This window comes from Gracilinanus agilis, chromosome 2, assembly GCF_016433145.1.
Source record: "Gracilinanus agilis isolate LMUSP501 chromosome 2, AgileGrace, whole genome shotgun sequence".
Lineage (NCBI taxonomy): Eukaryota > Metazoa > Chordata > Mammalia > Didelphimorphia > Didelphidae > Gracilinanus > Gracilinanus agilis.
Window position 1 is genome coordinate 426,462,738 of NC_058131.1, and position 24,475 is coordinate 426,487,212.

At 38.8% G+C, this 24,475-nt stretch overlaps 1 protein-coding gene across 2 annotated transcripts in view; it reads right to left on the reverse strand.

The window, feature by feature from the left end:
- Window positions 1-24,475, reverse strand: part of SLC22A4 (solute carrier family 22 member 4) — a 96,605-nt gene that overhangs the window by 41,873 nt on the left and 30,257 nt on the right. For both annotated transcript variants that reach the window (XM_044664672.1, XM_044664671.1), the window contains exons 2-3: window positions 13,306-13,409; window positions 8,685-8,839 (exon numbers count right to left, since the gene is read on the reverse strand). In XM_044664672.1, the coding sequence (XP_044520607.1) occupies window positions 8,685-8,839; window positions 13,306-13,409 (259 nt within the window). The remainder of the gene's footprint in view (window positions 1-8,684; window positions 8,840-13,305; window positions 13,410-24,475) is intronic.

The following is a 24,475-nucleotide window of genomic DNA, read 5'->3' on the forward strand; positions in this document are numbered from 1 at the left end:
TTGTTGAGGAAATGAATACTCCACCCTTGATTATCACTGACCAGATGCAGCCTGTGTTCAGGCTGATTTTACCTGGTAAATTCATTCATCTACAAACTGGGTTTATCTCTCCTCCTCAGACTCTACGTAAAGGGCATATAGAGGGTTATGGTATTGTAGGATGATCGATTTAGGGCTGGTCCTTTTAGAAAGGTCCAACCCTAACATTTTACAGATGAGACTGTCAGAAGGGAAGTTACTTTCCCAGAGTCAAACAGGTAGTAAGTAGGGAAGCCAAGATGTTTGGAATTGACTAAATTGGAGGCTACCACAAACTAATTAAACTTAGAATCACAGCAAGGCCAGGAGGACTCTACCATAAAAGATGGTTATGTAATAAGTGGATAGAATGCTAAACTTTGAATCAGGAAAACTTGAGTTCAAATCCAGATTCAGACATTCACTTAGCTGTATCATCCTGGGCAAGTCACTTAACAACTACCAGCCTCAATTTCCTCATCTGTGAATTGGGGACAATAGAAGCGTCTACCTCTCAGAGTTGTTGGGAAGATCAAATGAAATAACACATGGGAAACATTTTGCCATCCTTAAAGTGCTATTTAATGGGATATTATCATGATTTCGTTATCTAAAGCAGTTCTATGGTTTGGTGGAAATATGGTGCCCCAGAGCAATTGCCCTCACTGCTCTGGGGAAACTTCTCAATGGGTTAGGCCAGTGATGGGCAAACTGTGGCCCTTCTCCATAATCTTTTAGTCATTAACAGGGCTTAGTATCACAAAAAATACAAGAATTTTGTAAAATGTATTATTGTTATTTTTTTAATAAATTATATTGGCCCGTGTAAAGGTTTTTTCCTTTCCTTTGGGCCCCTCTTTAAAAAGTTTGCCCATCACTGGGTTAGGCCTTTCAGAGGAATTGACCTGAATCTTTCTGCTACCACTGAGATCCTGAAGAAGCTGTGATAAGTTAGGCTCTCCAGTCTCAATGTGTCCTTTTCTCCTTTCACTCAGGGTAGAAGTATGATACTGTTCTCCCAGACTATTAAATCATCTCCCTGTAACATTTCTCAGAGTTGTAGTCTTTATTAGGAAAAACTTTTTTCTGAGGTGCTAGATTGTTTCCCAAAATAGTCTGTCTGGAAAGGGGCATTATTACATTTAGTATTTGACACCTAAAAGTGATGGTGACAGTGACCAAAATGAAGTAGTCTAGATTTGCTAAATCTTGAACTGCAACAACATCAGAAAGAAACACAACTTCTGTCTCTTCTTTTCCAGCCTTACTCTTTATTCATTGACCTTGTTTAGAGCAAATTTGCTTCTATGGCCCCAGACTAAGAATATTCCCAGACAAATAATAAGAAAGTAGAGACATGGTTTGACCCAATGGATAGAGCTTAGAGAGAGGGGAAGAAACTTATGTATAAATCCTGACTATGACCCTTCCTAGATATGTGACCATGGACAAATCATTTAATTTCTCTGAGCTTCAGGCAACTTCCTAAAACATTAAATTATAAATAGATTGTCGGGGCAGCTGGGTAGCTCAGTGGAGTGAGAGTCAGGCCTAGAGACAGGAGGTCCTAGGTTCAAATCTGGCCTCAGACACTTCCCAGCTGTGTGACCTTGGGCAGGTCACTTGACCCCCATTGCCCACCCTTACCAATCTTCCACCTATGAGACAATACACCGAAGTACAAGGGTTTAAAAAAAAATTAAAAAAAAATAGATTGTAATCTTTTGGTGGAGGGATTTCCCACACCCATAGGTACTTGAAAGTGTTGTAACAAGTGATCTGGGAATGTAGAAACACAATGTGGCAACTTCCCTGTCACTACTTCTCTGTCAATTTCTCTATGCTGATGATTCTCAGATCTACCTATCTGCCCCAACCTCTCCAAACTTGCATCTTCAACTGCCTTTCAGACATCTTGAATTGGATGTTGAGTAAGCATCCTAAACTCAGCATGTCCCAAATCAAATTCATTATTTTTCCTCTTAAATTCTCCCCCTTCCTAACTTCCTGTTTCTGCTGAGGGCAACACCATCTTCAAAGTAAGCTTCACAGGCTCGTAACCTAGATTGTCATCTTCAATTCCTCACTTATCTTGTACCACATATCCATTCTGTTGCCAGCCCGCCCCTCAACCCCACCCCCCAAACCATTCTGGTATAGGCCTTCATCACTTCCCACCTGAATTATCACAGTATCCTGTTGGTTGGGTCCTTCTACCTCAAGTCTTTCCCTCTCCAATATACCCTCCATTCAGCCACCAAGGTGACTTTCCTAAAGTACAAGTCTGAGTATTCCATGGCTCTACTCTGTAAACTTTAGTAGCTTCTAATTGCTTCCAGGATCACATATAAAATCCTCTGTTTGGCATTCAAGCTCTTCATAACTTAGCCCCTTCCTAGTGTTCCAGTCTTTTTATACATTATTCCCCACCACTCACTCTTAGATCCAGTGACATTGGCCTTCTTGTGTGTTCCATGAATCAGACACTCCATTTCTACACACTAGGCATTTTCTCTGGCTCTTCCCTATGCCTAAAATACCCTCTACCTGCATCTCTGCCTGCTGTCTTCACTGGCTTCCATTTTCTTTTTTTGGTTCACAAGTGCATTTTAAATAAACAAATGAACCTGCTGGGCCAAGCCAAATTTAGCCTTAATAACAATAATAAGCCCAACAGCCATGATGTGAAGACCCTCAAAACTTAACATAGAGTAAAAAAAGATTTAACACAGGCTGTGTAACCCCAGACAGAGGTTCTGTTCTGCATTGCATGTTTTTAGAATGTCCTTTTCTGATAACTGAACAAATCAATAAGAGGTTAAATGAGAGGCAACCTAGATGCGATTCTGAAAGACTTTTTCCTACATTTCAACCCACATTCTTATGCATAGCTAGAAAGATATACAGCAGCCAAAACTCATGTTTTGTTCTTGCTCCAAGGAAAAGTTTTTCATCAGTGACTGATGTCATGAGGAGGAACAAAATGATACAAAAGTCAGTCATGAGGCTGGCATCATGAATATCCCTATCAATTGTCTGTACCTAGAAAACAAAAATCTCTAGAATCCTTTAAAACTCAGCTTGAGTAATACCTCTTTCTACCGAAGGCCTTTACTAATTGCACTAGTTGCTAGCATCCTCTCCCCAAATCACTGTTTTGACTTTGCACATGATTCATATTCATGTTGGCCATAATAAAATATAAGCTCTTTGAAGGCAGGACCTATTTCATCAATGTCTTTGCAACCTTAGTGCCTAGCACAATGCCTGGCACAAAATAGGTGCTTAAGAATTGCTTGTTGAATGAATAGATAAAGGAATGAAGTGTGCAAGTAGCTCTAAGGAGGACAGGGTTGCTAATGCCTTTGAAGACAGCATTTGAATAAAGAGTGGTCAAAATGAAAGGGAAGAGATAGATTTCTGAGAAAAGCTTGAGTGTGGTAGAGAAGGGACGTCTATAAATTTTCAAGAAGGCAAAGTCTTACCTTAAAGACCAATGTTTCCTCGTTCTATTCTTTCATGGAAGAAAAAGAAACAGGCTGAATGTACAGCAAAAGGAGGACAAGGACATCTTACCCAAGGACACTTTACCAAATGGGCATGGAAGGGCCAGCCACTTCTGAAAAGATAACCACTGTTGTTCTTGGACAGTTTGGAGGTTGACCAACATGAAATCATTCCTGGGGGCAGGTGCCTGGTCTGAATGACCTCTTCTGTTCCTTTTCTATAGGTTTTGCTATGTGTAAGAGTCCTTGATATCCCTATGATTCTCTAGACCAGAAAGATGTTATTTCTGTACTGAATTCCTTTTACCACAGAGATTTCCAAAATAACTGGAGAGATGAGTAATTATAAGCATTTCTTGTGTGGCATAAGAGGCAGGAATCACTTTGGATATCTATTCTCTTCTTGAAAAGGGCAAAATGGTTAATTCTGAGGGGTGGAACCAAGACGGCAGAGTAATTCTTAGCAACTCTTGTGCCACTATGAGAATTCTCTCCAACCAAGATTAAAATATTGCCACAAAATGAATACAGGAGTGAAAGAACCAACAAGGACATAGAGTGAAACAACTTTCAAGAAAAGAAAAACCCAAAAGGTAGACAATGAACATCTGGGAGACTGGGGTGAGAGGAGAGCAGACCCAACAAGAAGCTGTAGCAAGGAGAGAAGAGCAAGCCAAGAGCAAGCTACACACTCCCATCCCACATCTGCTGTCTGAGGTTTGGGAACCTACATCCAGACCCTGAGACTCTGCCTGAGCAAATAGAGATAAAAATCAACTCATACCTCTTGAAATTGCAAACCTGTGGAGAAGTCCAAAACTCTAGCCTAGGGAATTCTAGTCTGGGCTTGGGACAAGGATTTAATTCACACTTTGGGAATAGATGATAGTACTAAGTACTGATCTTTTTGCCTAAAGCTCAGGGTGGAGCTCCAAGATAATCCAAGACAAGGGATACTTGATTGGATCAATTACATAGTGAGACCAAAAACTTGAGACTAAGCTTGAGGCTAGAATTTGATCAGTCCCCCCCCCCCATCAAGATAAGAGTGAGATCAAAAGCTTACACCTAAGCCTGAGGCAAGTCTTTAAGATATCAGCATCACTAGGGTCAATTGAATCAGCAAGGGGAAGGGGCTCTCAGAGCTCTCAGCCCTCAGAACATCATATCATCCCACCAAGCCTACCTATAATTAGATGGGAAAAAATGAGCAAACAACAAAAAAACTAACTAAATAATTTTTATAAAGACAAAGAGCAAGGTACAGATATAGAAGGGGACAGTGAAAGCAAAGGAAACACAACCAAAGTCCAAAAGAAAAATATGGATTGGGCACAAATTCTGGAAGAACTAAAAAAGGACTTCAAAAATCATTTAAAAGTGGCAGAGGAAAAGTGAGAAAGAGAAATGAAAGTGATGCAAGGAGAAAGGAAAGTAATCCAAGAAGAAAAGGGCCAATTGAAAAAAGGAGAACCAAAAACTGATAGAGGAAACTCTGGTCTTAAAAATTAGAATTGACCATCTAGAAACTAATGATTTCATGAGAAATCAAGAAACAATAAAGCAGAATCAAAGGAATGAAAAAATAGAGGAAAACATGAAATGTCTTATTGAAAAAACAACTGACTTAGAAAATAGATCTAGGAGAGACAATTGGAGAATTATTGCACTACCTGAAAGTCATGATCAAGAAAAAACCTTGGATATCATATTACAAGAAATTATCAAAGATACCTGCCCAGAGATCCTCAAACAAGAAAATAAAATTGAAATTGAAAGAATTCACAGGTCACCTCCAGAAAGACCCTGAGTCACCTATCCAGCAAACCTGAGTATATTCTTTCAGGGGGGAAAATAGACATTCAATAAGATAGAATTTCCAAGATGGGAACAGTGCAATTACCCTAATATGCTACTAGGAAAGCCATTCAGTAAATGCTTTTCTCCTTTTTTGGAGGGTTCTGGTTATAATATGACTGTTTTTTCCCCCTCTCCTTTCATTTCTATATCAAGATGACTTAAACTCTAGTAAAAGCAGTGCCTTGTCTTCTACATACAAATTGACATTCTTTATCTCCTTTCAGTAGGTATTCCACTCAGAGCTTCATCCCAAATGTTCATACAGACTATTTATACCCAACCTGTGGTAAAGCCTTCCAAGTTCAAAATGGTCTATTTGGCCACAGTTGGACACATTGCATGCAGACCCCGATATAGTGATATTTTGGTACTCTTAGAGTATGAAGGACAGTCACTACCATCACTCTGAGCTGGGTCTCCAGCAATGGCTGGAGGTGGCAAGAGACATTCAGACCATTTCAGTTTCCATTTTATTCAATGGCACCCATGTGAGATGGCTGGCCAGAGTTGTGGGGGTTTCTGGAAATGGAGATAATGAAATTATCCTGGACTGGGTCTGGGGCCAGGTTTATTGCCTGGGGGAAAAAAAAACAAAACCAAAGACCACTGAGCTATATGAGAATCAAACCTATCCCTCATTCCCACCAAATCCTAACCAAAATATACTCTGACAAAAGCAAATTGTCCAAGTGGTCTATGGATTCTCCTAGAGCAGTGATGGGCAAACTTTTTAAAGAGGGGGCCAAAGGAAAGGAAATGCTCATTTGTCAGTCTGTTTCTAAGGAAATTCTTTCAAAGTTTCATTGTATTGTATCCTACTCATTATATTCATCAGATTAGGAATAATGTCAAGCTCTGGATAGAACATTTTGCCCCCGCCCTTTTATCTCCCCCCCCCCATCTGGCCTGTGCTCATCATTGTACCTAGAGCACTGTAGCATATCTAGGTTTCTGTTTCTGAAGTAGAGTGATTTATTTTTTAAAAATACCCCTACTTTTGTGAAGCCTCATCTAAACTAAAAATATCCCTCCTATGACCTTACTGAAATTGTATCTTAATTATTGCTGAAACAATTGGAAAGTGGTTTGTCTGTAGACCTGAAAGTTGTAAATGACTGCTCTAAGCTGCTAAACCAACTCAACATTTTCTCCCGACCTGATTGTGCTAGAGGAAAACTGTCCGTTGTGATTCTGCAGTGACTACAACCTGTGACCTCCTCAGCTCTTGAGCATAATCTGCTGATGTATATTAATTCCTAATGAAGAGAATATTTGACTAGAGTCAGAGAGAGGAGAAAGTATGCTCACTACCTCTGGGCTCTCCTAGGGTCAGGTACCTTAGAGATTGTCTTGCCTTCTCTCTTCCTGCTTCTTTTCTGACACTATGACCTATGAACCTTCTTCTCAGTGTCTGGATTTACGGTCACTTCATCAATGATTGAAGGAGTGGAATTTGAACATGACATCTGGATGGTCACCCAAGAGAAGTTGTAAATATGTTCACTTCAAAGAAAACATATCAGAAAAGAGTTATTCAGGTTTAAAGATCTCTGGGAGGAGAGAGATAATGTTCAGAATCCATCATCCTATCCAAGCTGGAGCTTATTGACTAGTCGCATTTCTTTTTGTGAGTCAGGTTTTCTTCTTTTAAATGGCAGCTGATTAAAGGCCCTTGAATGACTTAAAACTCAGTGGACAAACCTGAGAAGGTGAAGATCCATATATTTCCAATATGTTCTCCCTGAACAACAGTTTAAATAAAAGATGTTAAAGGCACCTGGTGTCAACACTACAACAATGTGAGTAGAAATAAAATAAATAAATAACCCTTCAACTTGAAACTTCTGTAATTATAATGACTAAGTTTTGCCCCAGAGAAGAAATGAGAAAATACATCTCCCTTCCTTCTTTGCAGTGCTGGGGGACTCTGGGTATGTAACATTGAATATACTTATTCAGATTCCTTTGATATATTGGAAATTTTTGCTGAGCTGCTTCCCTTCCCACCCCTCTTTGACCTTTAGTTTTTATTTTCTAGATAGAGGAAGGGTGAGGTATACTTTGGAATGAGGATGATATCAAAAAGATACCCATAAAATTAAAAATTAATAAGATGCCTAATGTGGATGGATAATTGGTACAGTAAAAAAGAGTTAAAGAGCATTTTAATAGCTCAATGCTTGGCCATTCTTTGACAGAATCAACCCTCTAAACAAACTGACAACATTTTAGTAATGCAAAAGGTTGCCCTCCATGGGCAATAGCTGAAGCAAGGAGCTGCTTTGGGTCTTTGGGTTTCAAGACAGGCAATCATAGCCTTCCCCAGCCCCTCTTCCAACAATGCAATGTGTTCCCTTTTATTTACTTAGCCCATTCCTCCCTTCCCCCCAGCCCTATAGGGGAGATAATGTGAGAGACTGTAGAATAGGCTTATGGCTCAGGCTATATGAACCTTTCCATTAGACCTCTTCCTGAGGTAATGGCTCAATCTCTGACATTTAAAAACTGGGGGGGTTGAGGAGGAGGGAAGTTAGTGAGGATTTCTGAAGCTAGGTTGAAATGATACCCAGGTGGCCTCATGAATCCCTCAGGCACTTTCTTTGCTTCTCCACAAGACATCAGTCTTCCAGCTGAGCCTATGAATTTATAGCATTTAAATACATCTTAAGATTGGAAAATTTGAATTATACATTTTATAAATTTATTTTCAGTTTTATTGTTGTTGTTTTTCTTTCATTTACTTATATAATGATTTTAATTTATTTTAAAGTAGCAGGATTACTTTAAAATTGAGGTGAATGAAAAGGACTAATATTTGTGCTCCTGCTCAGCCAATTTTTATCAGATTTGAATCATGTGACAGTGATGATTCAGAGATGTGCTTTGATCTGTCACCTGTCCAAGCTCAACTTAATTATTGATTGATTGATAATGGGGCTTCATTTATCCCCCAAATAAAACCTTTTTCTTCACCCTGACCTCTTCCACCTTCTTTGGTTAGAAGTAAAAATTATCTCTGTAGTTTCTATTGCTGATGATAGAACATGTTTGGTCTACACTTTCAAGCTGTAAAACATGTGCAATACTTATCAACTGAGTGGGACTCCTATTGCCCATTTTATCAGGAAGAACCTTTCTTGTAGCTTTTGAGAGGGTTGAGACTCTATTCCTTTATCTTTCTGCCTCACTTTTTGTGAAAGCAGTTGGAAAGAAATGAGCAAGTGAGCAGAGGAGGAAGAAGAGGAAGAAGGGAGAAGAGAAGCATGAATCTTTTTGCTATCACTCCAGAGATCATCCTACCTAGTATGAAGGCCACTACATAGTTGGAGATCTGGCCCATGCCCACGATGACAAAAAGCACAGTGAACATCTCCCAGTTGATGGAGAAGATCTGTAGGAAACTGAAGCCTGTCTGCACAGCCATTGTCCCAAAGAGGATGTTCTTCCTGCCGAACCTTAAAAACACAAAGCAACACACATATACACACATATACATCCAGTATCAGGTTACAGAAATGTTAGGACATTTAAAGGAATGAAGAATTTCTCTAAGATCAGCCAAACATTAGTATCAAGACTTGTATGAATTGAAGTAAGCAAAACCAGAAAAACAAGATACACAATGATTTTTAAAATGTCAATAGAAAGAACAAAAATATCTCTGAAACCTAATACTACATAAATATAATGACTAATCCTGGACCCTAATTTCTTAGATAACAAAATGCATCTCCCTCCTTTTTTTGCAGAAATGGGGGGCTATTGATGTGAAGAACTGCATATGCTATCAAGTTTCATTGGTTTCTGGTTAATTTTGCTTACCTCTTCCCCCATATAAGAACATTCCTTGTTACAAATGATAGGGGAGAGGGAGGAAGAATATAATTTGGAAGTAAAGTTGGTGCAAAATCAAATAACTGCATTAAAAAAATCCATTGACAGGAAGTGAAGTTTCATTTTTTGCCAAGAAATTAAGGGAGTTTGCCTCCATTGCCTCCAAGTCCCAACTGAAGATTCATATAGACTCATCAACAACCTCCATTTTTTCCTCTGAAATGAAGAAGTTAATGGATGATCCCTGGGTACCAGAGAGAGTCATGTAGATTCAGAACCACAGAAGTGACTGACAGCCTCAACTTCACAAGGGCTCTCCCCACTTTCTGTCCCTTGAAGCAATATTCAGGCAGTGCTGAGTGGGCCCCTGGGACATAAATCATCAGCAGTGACTGGAAATTCTCATTGACAGGGATCTTTACAAAAGTCGGTTTTATTTCCTTTAAATCTAATGCTTTCCCTGGGTTGATTATCTTCAATTTATCCTATTTATAGCTTGTTAGTAATAGTTGTTTGCATGTTGCTTCCCCAGTTAGACTGTGAGCTCCTTGAGAGCAGGGACTGTCTTTTGCATTTCTCAGTATCTCTAGTGCTTATCACTATGGCTGGCACATAGTAGGCACTTATAAATCCTTTCTGGTTTTGATTAACTCCCTAAGACTATAAGTTGCTGATTCATTATGCTGTTCTAAAATGAGAATGGGAGTTTACTTATTTGAAAATTCTTGCATCAGTGGAAAGCTCAGGTATCCAGACATCTCCTCTCCCCCAACAAAAACCAAATTCAAACCACAAAATTCAGAACTTGTCATCTGAGAAATGACCAGATGAGATGACTAGTCTTTGATTCCTATACTTTGGTATCTCAAACATCCATGACTTCTCTGGTATAGGTACTCCCTTCCCCTATATTGATCCTCTCCTTCCTTCCCCCAGTGCTCCAGTGTCTTGGAAAATGGTCTTCAAGAGTTATTTTTTTCAAAAGCTTTACCACAGGCCTCAGCCACTTCCCAACTGTGTGACCCTGGGCAAGTCACTTGACCCCCATTGCCCACCCTTACCACTCTTCCACCTATGAGACAATACACCGAAATTAAGGGTTAAAAAAAAAAAAAAAAAAAAAGCTTTACCACTTTGGTGCAGTCAGTTTTCTCTATTGCCCCTGTCCCTCAGTCTTCTGAATTCTAAGTTATAGTAGTAATAGAAGGGCCCATCCTCTAGGTTTGCCTTGCCTTTGTCCTTGCTACTTATTGCTACTGCTTAAATTGGTCTAGTTAGGTATCTTGGGACAGAGGAAGGAGGCTGGGGACAGGGGCGAGAAGCCCATGTGATGTGCTGGTCTTGTGTTGAGCACTTTTGTTGTTTTTAAATATAATGTTAGGATGAAAGACCAAAACAATTTAAAAGAGAAAAAAAAACAAAGACCAACTTGGTCATGAGTCTGAACTTATATGAAGGAAACAAAATTCTTCACCAGGGCTAGACTCAAATATTTTAGAACTTGTCACAATTGGGCCTGGAAAAGCAGCTTTTGAGAACCGAGGATCACATCAATTCCACAATGAGACATCGAGTACTGCAGCAGAGGCTATATTTTTCCTTTATTAAAAAAGCTCAATTTAGAAAAAAATTTATTTTTCCCCTTGAGCTACTTAAACATACTGTAGTCCATTATAACTAGAAGAGGCAGCAGGAACCTGGGGCTGGTAGAAAAGGTGTAGCAAGAAAGAAATAGGGCATATGTCCAAGATTCCCAGCTAAGGTGTAGCATTACAAGATGACTGCCCTTTGTATTAGATGGAGAGTGAAGGGGATAAACTATAAGGCGCATTAAAAAAAACACCAAAACAACAACTTTTTCCTTCCATCTTTGAACCAACACTATGTTTTGGTTCCAAGGTAGAAGAGTGGTAAGGTTAGGCAGTTGGGGTTAAGTGACTTGCCCAGGGTCACACAATTAGGAAGTTTATAAATAGGTCATATTTGAACCCAGGATCTCCCCTCTAGGCTTGGCTTTCAATCCACTGAAGTACCTACTTGATTCCAGGGCAGCTTCTTCAAGAGTCAGAGAGTTACATGTTTATGAAATATAGGCCACTACAGATCAGTCACTGGACATATGTTTTAGTCACTAATTGGTCACTAATCACTTGGTAATTCATTAACCTGGATAAGGGAATCACTTCTCCATTCTCAGTTTCTGAATCTGTCAAATGATAATAAAACTGATACACAGGATTGTAATGAGGATGAAAGGCCATAAGAATGGTGTCTTTGAGAAATGTGTGATACTGTACAAATGCAAAACTTTATTTATATCACTAGTGCTATATCACTAGTTCTATCCTCTGAGGATTTTGCTAAAATCTTCTTTAGATCACATAATGTAATGAGATGCACAGCTCAACAATCTCCATCTCCTTTCACCTTGACCTTCTTTTGGTTAGAAAGGAAGGATTGCCTTGTTCACAGACAAGGAGAAAAAAAAATCACTCTGTCCTGGGATATTTGTTGTTCTCTATCACTAATGATGAAGGCTACCTATAGCACTTCTCAAGAACATCATGCATCATGGACAAAAATCCCCAGGTCATCTGTAACAAGACTTTCTCTGAACTCTAGACAAACCTCATAAATTGATGTTGACTTATTTGGTACCTTGTTTAACTCAAAGTGGTGGCTGACCTCCTGCTAACTAGATGCCTGGGCTGCATTCTCCATTATTAATTTGTGCTCTGTTTTCACGCTGCTATGTTTTGAATGAATAAGACATGAAGATTTTTATTGAGCAAATTCCTCCATCACACATTAATGAGTGGTTCTGAGATAAGAAAAGTCACCCATAACCACCAACAGTACTACTCCCATTTTTTTTTCTTTTCCAGGACCTAGTGAACTTTTATAGATTCTCTGAGGGAGTTGGAGCAAGGAATGAGGGAGTGAGCTGTTGAAAATTAATGACCAAATTCCTAGTCTTGGAGGAAATACTATATTTTTCCCAACTCTTGTCTTATTTGTCATCCCACTGGGGAAGGCTATTAGCTATATAGCAATGGCTATAGCTATTGCTTTTTGTCTTCTCTTTTGAAGAGGACCATTAACATCAAGACATGATGTATTGACTTTTAGTGAATTGGATTTGAGTGAGGCAGTGTTGCACAAAGTAATTGGTCCCACTTTCTCTTCCAGAGTTATCAAAGACTAGGGGCAAGAAAGAAGACAGGAAAACTGACTGAAATGCAGGGGATGGCCTCACTTCTTTGACATCTGACCAAGCTCTAAGTGTTCCATTGTGTCTGCTTCGGCTGCCTTTGTGGTCATTTTATTTTGCTGGGAAAAGTCTACACATGCTTGGGGTAGGCATCCCCCTAACTCACTAACACATCTGAGGCCCATCCTTTACTCTCTACCTGGTTTAGCCTATTTACTGAACCTGCTGTCTGTTTTACCAGGTTGTGCCCACTGCACATGCTGTAGTTTCTTGGAATTTCAGGTGAGAGTTGGGTGAAAAGTAGATAGCAAAGGTTGATGAACAGCCATTTTAGGGCTCATCAAGCCCTTATACCAGAGGTGCTAGTTCTCCCTGAACACCCCATACACACCCAATGGAGAATTGTATGAAAAGAGAAACAGGGTAGGAAAGAAGCTGGGAAGTGTGGAAGGTCTCAGAGGGCATAAGTGAAAATTCTGTTGACTTATGGGGGTTTCTCTGGTTAGGAATGAGTGAGGCCTCTATTGCTGTAGGACCCTTGGATTGGGAAAGACTTTGAGAGGCCAATTCTATCTCTTAGCAGCATCACACTTGCACCATCCAAGACCAGAGACAAGAAGTAGCCAGGCAAGGGGCTCTGCCTCCTATCCTCCATCCTTGTCACCCCTCACAATCCTCAGGTCTGGTTTGAAGTACTGTGGAAATAGATCTCATTTTTGCCTGCTTGCTATCTGTCAGTCAGTGAGCCATCCACAGGGAGCCTGTCACGGCATTCATTAGTCAGGGTTAAAAAATTGAACCAGCTCCAGTCCTTTGGACATTGACAAAGCTGACCAAATGAGAATGTCTTCAAGCCTGGAGATTGGCTCTCTTTACCTGTCTGAAAGTTGTCCTGATATGAAGGATCCCATCAACACACCCAGGAAGAATAATGAGGTTGTTAGTGGTGGTTTCCAGTCTTCATCACACACTATATTCCACTGCCAAACAGAGAAAAAAAACATGCTAACTTCTGTTGAATTACCAGAATGGACTCAGTTTCCTAGCAACATAACAGCTTCATGATAGGGCCCAGATTGACATAGAGCATACAAAGAAGAAAGATGGTTAGAATCATTTAATACATCATTGTGATGTAGGCTCTGCCCATGCTCAACATGAATTAGGATATAATGCTATTTAAAAGGTATTTCTCAAAAGAAAGTTTACATCTTCAGTCTTGTAACTTCTAGAGTCTAATGGATAGGATGCATCAATGCCTGGACAGATCACGGAGCCAGCAGGAATAGGGATAGGCACATGTTTGTGCGTACACAAGTGCCTTCCTCTGTTCTGAGATAGTCATTGACATAGATTATCATTCTATACTTAGTAAACATAAAAAAGCAAGCATTCAAATTCACAAACAAGGATATATAACTAATTAAACATGAACTATAAACTTGCTTCAAAAGATATAAGGTGGAATCTCAGAATTGTATTAATTTGCATTCATCTAATTAGTAGAATCTTCTTAACATGGTTATTAATGATCATTTATATTTCTTTTAAGAACTGATTGTTCATTGACTATTAATGCATCTTACTCTTTCAAATCTATGTCAATTATTTATAGAATTTGGAATTTTAATTTCATTCTTCAGGGAAGAGTCATTTAAATTTTTTATTTTGTATTTTTCACTTAACAACCATTTATTATTCCTTCCTCCCAGCTCCCTTCTCAAAAATAAAGAAAAATAAACCAGATATTCTTAGACAAGCAAGACAAATTCCTCCAGTATAGGCTGTGTCCATAATGATATGTCTCCCTCTGTATGAGAGTTGAGTTACAGCTCTCATTCATCAATTTTCTATTAGGAGATGGATTGTATGCTTCATCAATGGTCCATTGGAATTAAGAGAAGTCATTGCATTAACCAGAGTGGAAGAATGATTTTCTTTTCTTTAAAAACAAAACAAAACAAAACAAAACAACCCTTACCTTCCTTCTTAGAATCAAAACTGTGTATTGATTCCAAGGCAGAAGAGTGGTAAGAGCTAGGCAGTGGGGGTTAAGTGACTTGCCACAGCTGGAAAGTGTCTGAGGTCAAATTTGCAAAGACCTCTTCTCTCTAGGTTTGGCAGCCACTTGGCTGCCCCCAGGAAGGAAGAACCATTTTCAAAGGGAATGGTGAAAATGTAGATTCTCTTGTGCCTTCTTAAATCTTCCATCTTTCCAGAACTGTTATTTTTTCAAAACATATTCTGGAGGGCAATTTGGAACTATGCTCAAAGGGCTTTAAAAGGATGCTTGCCCTTTGATTCAGTCATGCCACTGTTGGGTTTGTACCCCAAAGAGATAATAAGGAAAAAGACTTGTACAAAAATATTTATAGCTGTACTCTTTGTGGTGGCAAAACATTGGAAAATGAGGGGGTGTCCATCGATTGGGCAATGGCTGAACAAATTGTGGTATCTGCTGATGATGGAATACTATTGTGCTGAAACAAATAATGAACTGGAGGAATTCCATGTGAACTGGAAAGACTTCCAGGAAGTGAAGCAGAGTGAAAAGAGCAGAACCAGAAGAACATTGTACACAAAGATGAATACACTGTGGCACAATCAAACATAATAGACTTTTCTTCTAGTAGCAATGTAATGATCCAGGACCATCCAGAGGAACTTGTGAGAAAGAACTGTGGGAACAGAAACACAGAAGAAAAACATCTGATCGATCACATGGTTCTATGGGGATATGATTGGGGTTTTGATGTTCAAAGATCACTCTACTGCAAATATGAATAACATGGAAATAGGTTTTGAACAATGATACATATATAACCCAGTGGAATTGCTTGTCAGCTCAGTGAAGTGGGGATGGAAGAGGGGTGGGAAAAATCATGAATCATGGAACCATGGAAAAATATCCTAAAAACAAAACAAAACATGTTCCCTTCCATGTATGAGTTGGACTAGATGGCAACTGAAGTATCTTTCATGGAAAAATATCCTAAAAACAAAACAAAACATGTTCCCTTCCATGTATGAGTTGGACTAGATGGCAACTGAAGTATCTTTCAGCTCTCAAATTCTGTGATTCTTTCAATATGTCCTTTGCTTGAGATGCTGCTATTTACCTGTTTTGAGAGAATGCTGAAAGAAAATGGGAAGATTGTTAAGTTATGATCCTGCCTGAAGTCAAACTTACCTTCCCTTATTTCTCATGTCTTTGAGAGACCTCAGATACACAGCATTTTGGGTCCTATCTCCTATTTCTTTCTTACTTGCTCCCTGTCTTTTAACTTCTCAATTTTTCTCAAAGCAGGGCTTCCCAGAATTGTGCTTATTCTCTCTTTAAATATTTACCTAACATCTTAGAATAAAAGGCAAGAGAGAAGGAATACAAGATGTTGGAGAATGAGAGAAGGGCTGGGATGACATTTGCCCATCGCCCCTTTATTAGGCTAATTTGTAAAATAGTCTTCAGTTCCTCACTCTTGGGGTCCTCAAAGATAATCCAAAATGCTCCAGAGATTGCCCTAAGTGGAATAAGACAAAGAAAGGACATTTCAAACTATTTTTTAAACCTGAGGAGAAATATTTACTTAAAAAAGCAACTTCCCCTTCAGGAGCAGCATCCCCCAGTGACACAAATCTCAATGAGGTTGAAAAACACCCCAGGCTCTGAAAGGTCCAAGGAATAAGACTCAAGGACACAAGTACACTTGAAGTGGAAAATATCTGCTCTCTGTGATTTCTCTACCCTTCCCCTGAGATATTTCCTACACTTTCAGTGATCCAAAGGGATAGGACATAAATGGGTGCCAAATCAGGCCATTCAGCTATAAGTTAGCACTTCTGATCCCAGAAATGGGCAGAAGAAAATGAAAATGATTTGCCAATTTGTGGATTCAATTATGCCTAAGGGCAACTAGGTAATGAAACAAGTAGGAAAAAGGTGCTTTGTTTTTTTTTTGTTTGTTTGTTTTTTAACTTAGACTCAGGGAAGACATGAATTTAAATATTACCTTAGACTCTAGCCATGTGATCTTAGGCAAGTCATCTAATCCTTTTTTAGCCTTAGCTTCCTTATCTGTGAAATAGGGACAATAATAGCATCTATCTCATGGGTTTGTTTTTTTTTTTGGTAAGGTAACATGTGAAATGCATTTTACCTTCAAGTGCCATAGAAACACGAGCTATTATAATCATAGACCACTATCTCCTATATCTCTAAAACATGGCTTGCTCCAGAGCTGAATGTCATGGAGAAATATGTCAGAAAATCAAAAGCTGGTAAATATCTTCAATTTGTCCTCTGTTTTTAAAGTGTTGTGTGGAGCGGTCAGCAGAACTTTTGCAAAAAGAAATCTGTTTTCCAAGTTACTGTTTATCTTTGGAGACATGACTATATAACATTCCATTCAGGGGCTTTAGCCTAGGCCCTTCTCTCCTGGCTATAGTACTTTCACAAACTTAAACCCACTGTCTCTTCTCAAAAAATATTCTGCCTGCTCTTTAGTCTGCTTAGCAGGCCCATTAAACTCAAACTTTACCCATTTTTAGTGAGGCAAATCTTTCCAAGACTTTTGACTTGGCCATTCCGTGTTTCAGCTGAGTGACTCAGGGGAACCACATGGCATCTGCTCCACTAATGCTATTCAAGAATTCTAATGCCCTGGGGGTGATTCTGGGGAAACATTCTACCTCATGGGGGGAGGGAAGGGAGAACAAATACCTTCCATGGAGAATCTAGGTGGTCAGGCAGGGAGAACTGAAGAAAGAAGACCAGGTGCCCTAGAGACCGAAACATTTAGATTTTCTTGGAAAGTTGGTCACAGAGTCAGTCTGCCTAGGACATTTTAGTTTATTTTTACTGACTGAAGACTGTGCAGCAGAATATCTGTTAAAGAGGTGAAACTTCACTAGAGAAAACTGGCAGCAGGGCATGGTACAATGATTGTGGGCCAGAAGACTTCGGTTTGAATCCCAACTCTGATTTTTACAACCTATGGAAATTTGGGTAATTCCTGGTCTCTCTAGTTCTTACTAAAATTCAAGGGATGGACTAAGATGATCTCTAAGAAATTCTCCTGCTCAATATCTCATGGTTTATCTGAAATCAGCTTGAGACATTATTAAACCAAACCAAAATCAATTTTAGTGACCTTAATCTTAAAAATAACATGTACCAAATCATACTTTTAGGAAAAGGGATATGTGTATGTCCAATTCAATTCAACAAATATTTATTGAGCACCTATTATATGTAGGATGCTGTCCTAGGTGATGTTGAACATCCAATAATAAAGATCACATAGTCTCTATCCTCAAAAAGACTAGCAAGAGAGAGAGACAAGACAATGTGTTATGGCATGTATGATAATTATAAATATCCATGAATGTTAGAAGGGAAAAATGCTATGTGAGAAGGAGGCGATCAGAGAAGAATTCATGGAGGAACTTGTAATGGGAGTTAGAAGCAACAAAGATTTCAATAGATGGAGATGGCAGAGGTGACAGGATGGAGGGAGTGTGGGCCTCTCTATTCCAGGGAATGAGTTAAGATTCTCCTGTTGGGAAGCAATTCCTTGTTATATGCAAGTGACAGCTCATTCTCTTTGGAGCAAGATGGAATGTTCCAGTTCTTTAAATGCTAATAGGTAAACACAGCATACAACTGAGAAGTTGCCAAGAATTTATCCCTAGAGGTTTTTGGGTGCAGGTGCTGGGCTTGGTAAAGAGGGAGAAATGCTGAAGAAGGTAATTCACTTAGCTATGTACTAAGAATACCCAATGCCTCAAGCTTTTGGTCTTCTGAAAAACACTGTAGCATTGACTTCAATAGATTTAAGATCCCATAAGTACAGGTAATTATTTCTAAAAGTTCAGGTCTCAACCCATCCGGCTTTTCTTATCCTATGAAATTCTTGTTCATGTACTGCCATATTGCTTTAAAGAGGATTGTTCAAGCACACCCTTATCAACTCTTGCCATGATTAATATTTCTGCATTCAACCTCATTCCACCATAATGCATCCTTCACACAGATACTAAAGTGATATTATTAAAGCACAGACCTGACCATACACATTCCTGCTCAGAAAGTTTCATTGACTTTCTGTTGCTTCTAGGATACAAGACTAACTCTTCCATTTGGAACTTAATGCCCTTTATAATCCAATTTTTGAAAAATGTTTTATCAGTGCTTCTCTCTCTCTCATGAATGTTATTTCCCTTCTTCCATAGGAACCTTCCCTGCCAAAAGTAAGTACAATTAAATTAAATAAATCAGTAATTGGCCATATTGATAAATATATGTTCACTTCTGACCCAATAGTTCACCACTTCTCTGTAGAGAGTTAGGAGACATATTTCATCTTATCTGAAATCACAGTTGATCACTGCATGGATCAGAGTTCTGAAATCTTTGAATGCTCAAAAGCATCTTTTCAGTTCAATTTTACAGGGCAGCTGGGTGGCTCAGTGGATTGAGAGCCAGGCCTACAGATGGGAGGTCAAATCTGGCCTCAGACACTTCCTAGCTGTGTGACCCTGGGCAAGTCACTTAACCCCCATTGCTTAGCCCTTACTTCTCTTCTGCCTTGGAACCAATACACAGTATTGATTCTAAGACAGAAAGTAAAGGTTAAAAAAAAATCAGTTCAATTTCACAGTTCTTTGAATGAATGAATGAAAAACCATTCACTGAGTGCTGACTATGTACTAAGTAAGCTCTATTCTGAATGCTAGTGATACAGTTTAAAAAAAAATGAGGCAGAATGTATACCTAAGGAGGGAGAAAAAAATAATAAGTATTTATTTAGCATCTAATACACGAGGCATTAGGCTAAGTGCTTTCTAAGAATAATCTTGTTTGCTCCTGTGGTGAATAAAATTATATCAAGGCAAACTGAGGCATGGTTTTCTCCAGTACAAGACACCAATTTATTATCAGTGACAGGTTAATAAAGTAGGTCATTGGCCACCTAAGCAAAGCCATGGACCTGAGCATGATCAATAGCAATAACCAATAAATTGGGGCAATGTCTTCTCTCAATGATCAAAGATCCCAAGAAAAAGCCAAAAGAGTCTTTCAAACAAAGATGTGTTTTCCTTCTGAGTGGCCTGGCTACATCATTTGGACCTCCCCTGGCAAAAATCCTGATTAGTGAACATTTTAATGAGGAGGTAGGTTAAGAGTTACTTCACCTCCTCCCTATTACTTCTTCTTTGGGAGAAGGAAGTTCTTATATTCTTCATTTTTGTAAAGGACTAATTGCATCATAATGTTGGGGTAAAATAGTGGATGCTGGGTGATTTCCCGACTTGTGAATGAATTAGATCTAAGTGAGGCAGAGTTGTATAAAGTCATCAACTTTACTCTCTCTTCCAGAGATTTTCAAGCCCAGTGGCTAGACATGAGTCAGGACTGCTGGCAATGACCATAGATGTAGTGGATGAATTTGGTGTCTTCAATGTTAGACCAATAGTCTATTGCGCCTGCTTCTGCTGCTTTTGTGGACATTAGAACACATCTACCCATTTTGCCAGGGAAAGTTTTCAAATGCTTGGGATAGATATCTCCTTAATTCACTGGCAGATTTATGGCCAATTCTTTTACCCAGGTGTGATCTCTTCTCATGCAACAGCTTGGAATTATAGGAGAAAGTTTGGTGGACATCAAAGGCCTGCCAAGTGTGTAAAAGGTGGTCAGGGAGGGAGCCTAGAGCAATCCATAGGTGATAGGATCAGGATTAGAATCAATCTGTAGATATGGGTGTGTTGTATTATAGGATGAGCATACAGGACATGGGTGTAGTCTATACTCATTTTGATTGAATCAGCTTGAATACCAGGGTGGAGATATAAACTAAAATAATAAAACTGAAACTCAAATGACCTGGGATGTAAGTGGAGGGTGAAGTTAAAAAAGTAAGGAGTCCAGATTTATAATGCCTGGGAGAGTAACAACCTATGCCATTTTGATCAAGTTTAAAACACAATTAAAATCAACTTTCAATTATATGATCCTCACAACAATACTGTGATATAGGTGCTGCTATTTCTCCCCATTTTACAATTGAACAAATGGAGGCAAATAGAAGCTAAGTGACTTTCCCAGGGTTACACAGTAAGTATTTAAGGGTGAATTTGAGGATGGATTTTCTCCACCCAATTTGGGAAAGCAAACCCATAAAAGATAAGTTCAACTTCAGTCAAATCAACAAACCCCCAATTAAGAGCTCAATTGCTCTGTACCAGGCTTATAAATATAAACAGAGAGTCCCTGCCTTCATTCCAAAAGGGGAAAAACAATACATGACATGAATCTAAAAGTTGGAGAATGGTGAAATTGGGTGTGGGATGGGGAATGATAGAAAGAGTCCAGATCCAGGAGTGCAGACTGAAGAAGAAAGAAAAATCATAGCTGGCTTGGTCCTTCTCCTGAAAATGGAGGGCAGATGGCCCACAGGTCCTAAAGATACAGTGGTTGGCAGATAGTCAGACCTTAGAAGGCATTGGTACAAGAAATGAGATCTGGTGGTCCTCTATGTCATTAGAAGGAATGAGACTTCTATCTCATTCTATAAACCAGCCAGACTTGACTATATGCTGTTCCCTGTGCCTGATTAAAAAAAACAAAAACAAAAAACTTTTACAACTTTGCCTTTAGTGAATAGGTTGTTCACTATGTTTAGGATATTCTCCCTTCTTGCCTCTGGTTTTTGGGATTTTTACCTCCATTTAAGGTTCAGCTCAATTGTCATTCCCTACTTGAAGCTTTTCCTGACTTGCTTATGGTTAGTGTCCTATTCAATCTCCTACTCCATCCTATCCTGGGAAATTATATTTATTTTGCATATATTTTGTTTTGGCATATCTGTTTTCCCTCCAGTAGAACGAGTCACTTGAGGGCAGGAACTGTTTTCATTTTTTGACTTTATATTTTTGGCACCAAACATAGTGCCTGGCATATAGTAGGCACTGAATAAATGTTTATCAAATGTGTTTGTTGCACAGTCACTGACCTTCTGACTTCAGGCAGATTAGAAGGCATATTTTATCCTAAGTCCTCTGAAATTACAGCTGGTCATTTCGTTGATCATTGATCAGATTGAAATCTTTGAATGCCCCTATAATTTTCAAGTTATTTTCACAATTCTGTGAATGAATGAAAAACCATTCATTGAGTGCTAAGTGTTAGTGATACAAAATTTTGAAAATGAGGCAGAATGTGTGATTTAAGGAGGGAGAGAAAATATTAAGCATTTACATATCACCTACTATGTGGCAGGCACTGGGCTAAGTGCTTTAAAAATATAATCTCATTTTCTAAGGGCAGGATATTAACAATGTCTCCTAAAATAGTAGCATGTTGGAAGACTGAAGCTTAAAACCTTGATGGGGGTAATTACCATGCATCTAAAGGGCTTCCTGTTTTGCACACATGCCCATCTCTCATTGACCTCTACTGAAGCCCAGGTCACAATGTCCTGGGCAGTGGGTCATAAGAGCTGGGATATAAGCGTTTCTCTCTTTTGTTGTTCATTCCTTGATTAAGCATGCCACTAATCTCCTTGACTCATTTTCCCTTCTGTAAAGAAATGCTAAAACCTCTGCCTTCTTTGTTTTGTATTTGATCCTGGGAGGATCAAAGCAGGCAAGGCAGGTCAGGATTCAGCCTTTGAAGGCATCTACTCTCATATCTAGCACCTGGGCTTTCAGTCTCCTAATGGACTGGCTTTGATTTCTGGAAGGCACAGGATGTGAAACCTGGGAGCCCAAATGTTGGGAGTGAGCTTGGGAAGCCCAATGGACCCTTGTGCAAATAAGATGGGAAAGAAGAGAATAACTATGGCTTTGCAAATCTTAAATATTGAAAGAACTCTTGTTATACCTTCCTGTTCTCAAGTCAGCATTCCTCAAACAAGACTGAATGAACTCACTTGTGTTCTGTATTATGTATAGGTGTACTGTATGTATGTATAGGTGGATTCCACTTCAAGAAAGTATTTTTTTGGGGAGGGGTCTAGACCTATCATTTCATCAGCATAGAAAACTATAAGAGAACTCCTTCCACCCATGCAGGATATCATCTGTAACTTATCTTAGAGGGTTTCCTTAAGTTCTAAGAGGTTAAGTAGTTATTATGTGTCACAGGACCTAAATATATCATGTCTCAGTATTCTCCCATGCTGCTAATGATATAAATTCTTTTCTTTCCCTTGGCACATTTCCCCAGCAGCCTTTAGTTTTTTATCATATATAATTTAGGGGTGAGTATTCACACTATGGGGCAGCTGTTGGTTCAGTGGATGGAGTACAGCATCTGAAGTCAAAAGATTTATCTTCAGGCACTTACTAGCTGTATGATCCTGGGCAAGTCCCTTAACCCTGTCTGTCTCAGTTTCTTCATCTATAAAATGATTTAGAGAAGGAAATGGCTAACTACTTTAGTATCTTTGCCAAGAAAATCCAAAATGGGGTCACAAAGAGTTTGGACAAAATTGAAACAATTGAACAACAACAAAACTACACTATGATAGCATTAATTCCTATTTCTTTGGAAAGTAACCTTTTAAAATTTGAAATAAAACTACATTATTATTTCCCCCCTCAACTATCCTATTACATAAATTAAGGCATACTTACAATTCTCACCATCCATGAGTAAAAAATGTGGGTGTTCAAGATATGAAGATAGAAAGTTTGCCAGTTCTGGAGACCTCCAGGGAAAGACTTCTTAACCTGGGGTTCATGGGCATAGATTTCAAGAGTCTGTGAACTTGGAGGGAAAAAAATTACATCTCTACTTATTTAATTCATATTGCCATATATATTGTAGTATACAGTTACATTTGGTTTCCCTGGTAATTTTTTAATATATTAAAAATATTCTTTTGAAGAGTCCATAGACTTCATCAGGGTTCACAAAAGGATCCATGACACAGAAAAGTTAAGAACCTTATACCAGGCTGGAGGATCTTAATAACTTCCACTAAAAATCCTTTCCAACTCTGGTTGTTCTTTGTGACTCTATTTGGCGTTTTCTTGGCAAAGATCCTGAAGTGATTTATCATTTCCTTCTCCAGTTCATTTTATAGAAGAGAAAACTGAGATAAACAGAGATAAGGGACTTGCCTCAGGTCACACAGCTAGTAAGTGTTTGAGGCTGGAGTTTAGCTCACAATTAGTCTTTCTGATTCCAGACGTGGCACTCTATTCTTTGCACAACCTAGCTGCCTGATGAACTCTAGATCTAAATATAATCCTATGACTTGACATGGGTCATATGACTAGTATGTAGCTGACTGAGGGAGGATTTGGACTCAGATCTCCTTACTCCAATCTAGCATTTCCCACCCACCCCCATTATATAACACGTTTGCTTTTCAGTTTGAGAATTTTTTCTTTCAAGAAATAAATCTACTCCCTACCTGAATTACCCAAACTAGAAACAAAACTTTCATTCAGAGAATCATGTTCCTTTGTAAATGGACTTTTTGAGGTTTTTTTGTTTTAATTATCAATCATTTTTAGGACCAATGATCACACCCTATAACAATTAAAAATTAGATTTTTCTTATGTTCTTATTGGCAGTTAGATGGCACAGTGGATAGAACACTGAGCTTGGAGTCAAGAAGACTAGAGTTCAAATTCAGCCTCAGATACTTACTAGCTGTGTGACCCTGAGCAAGTCACTTAACTATGTTTGCCTCAGTTTCCTCATCTGTAAAATGATCTGGAGAAAGAAATTGCAAACCACTTTAGTATCTCTGCCAAGAAAACCCCAAATAAGGTCACAAAGAGTCAGACATAACTGAAATGACTGAACGAATGTTCTTATTACAGTTGTGTTTTACAGCTAGAGAATATACAATGTTGTAGTGGTTAATTCCCAACAGATTTTGTTACTTTTCCCCAATTCCTCATTCACAACTTGGAAGCAATAGATAGAATCATTTGGGGAATCAGTAAACAAGTCTGCTCTTTTATTCTTTCATATACTTTGTAGGTTTTAAATTTTGTACGAAGTCTGCCAAAAAGTCATTGAACCTT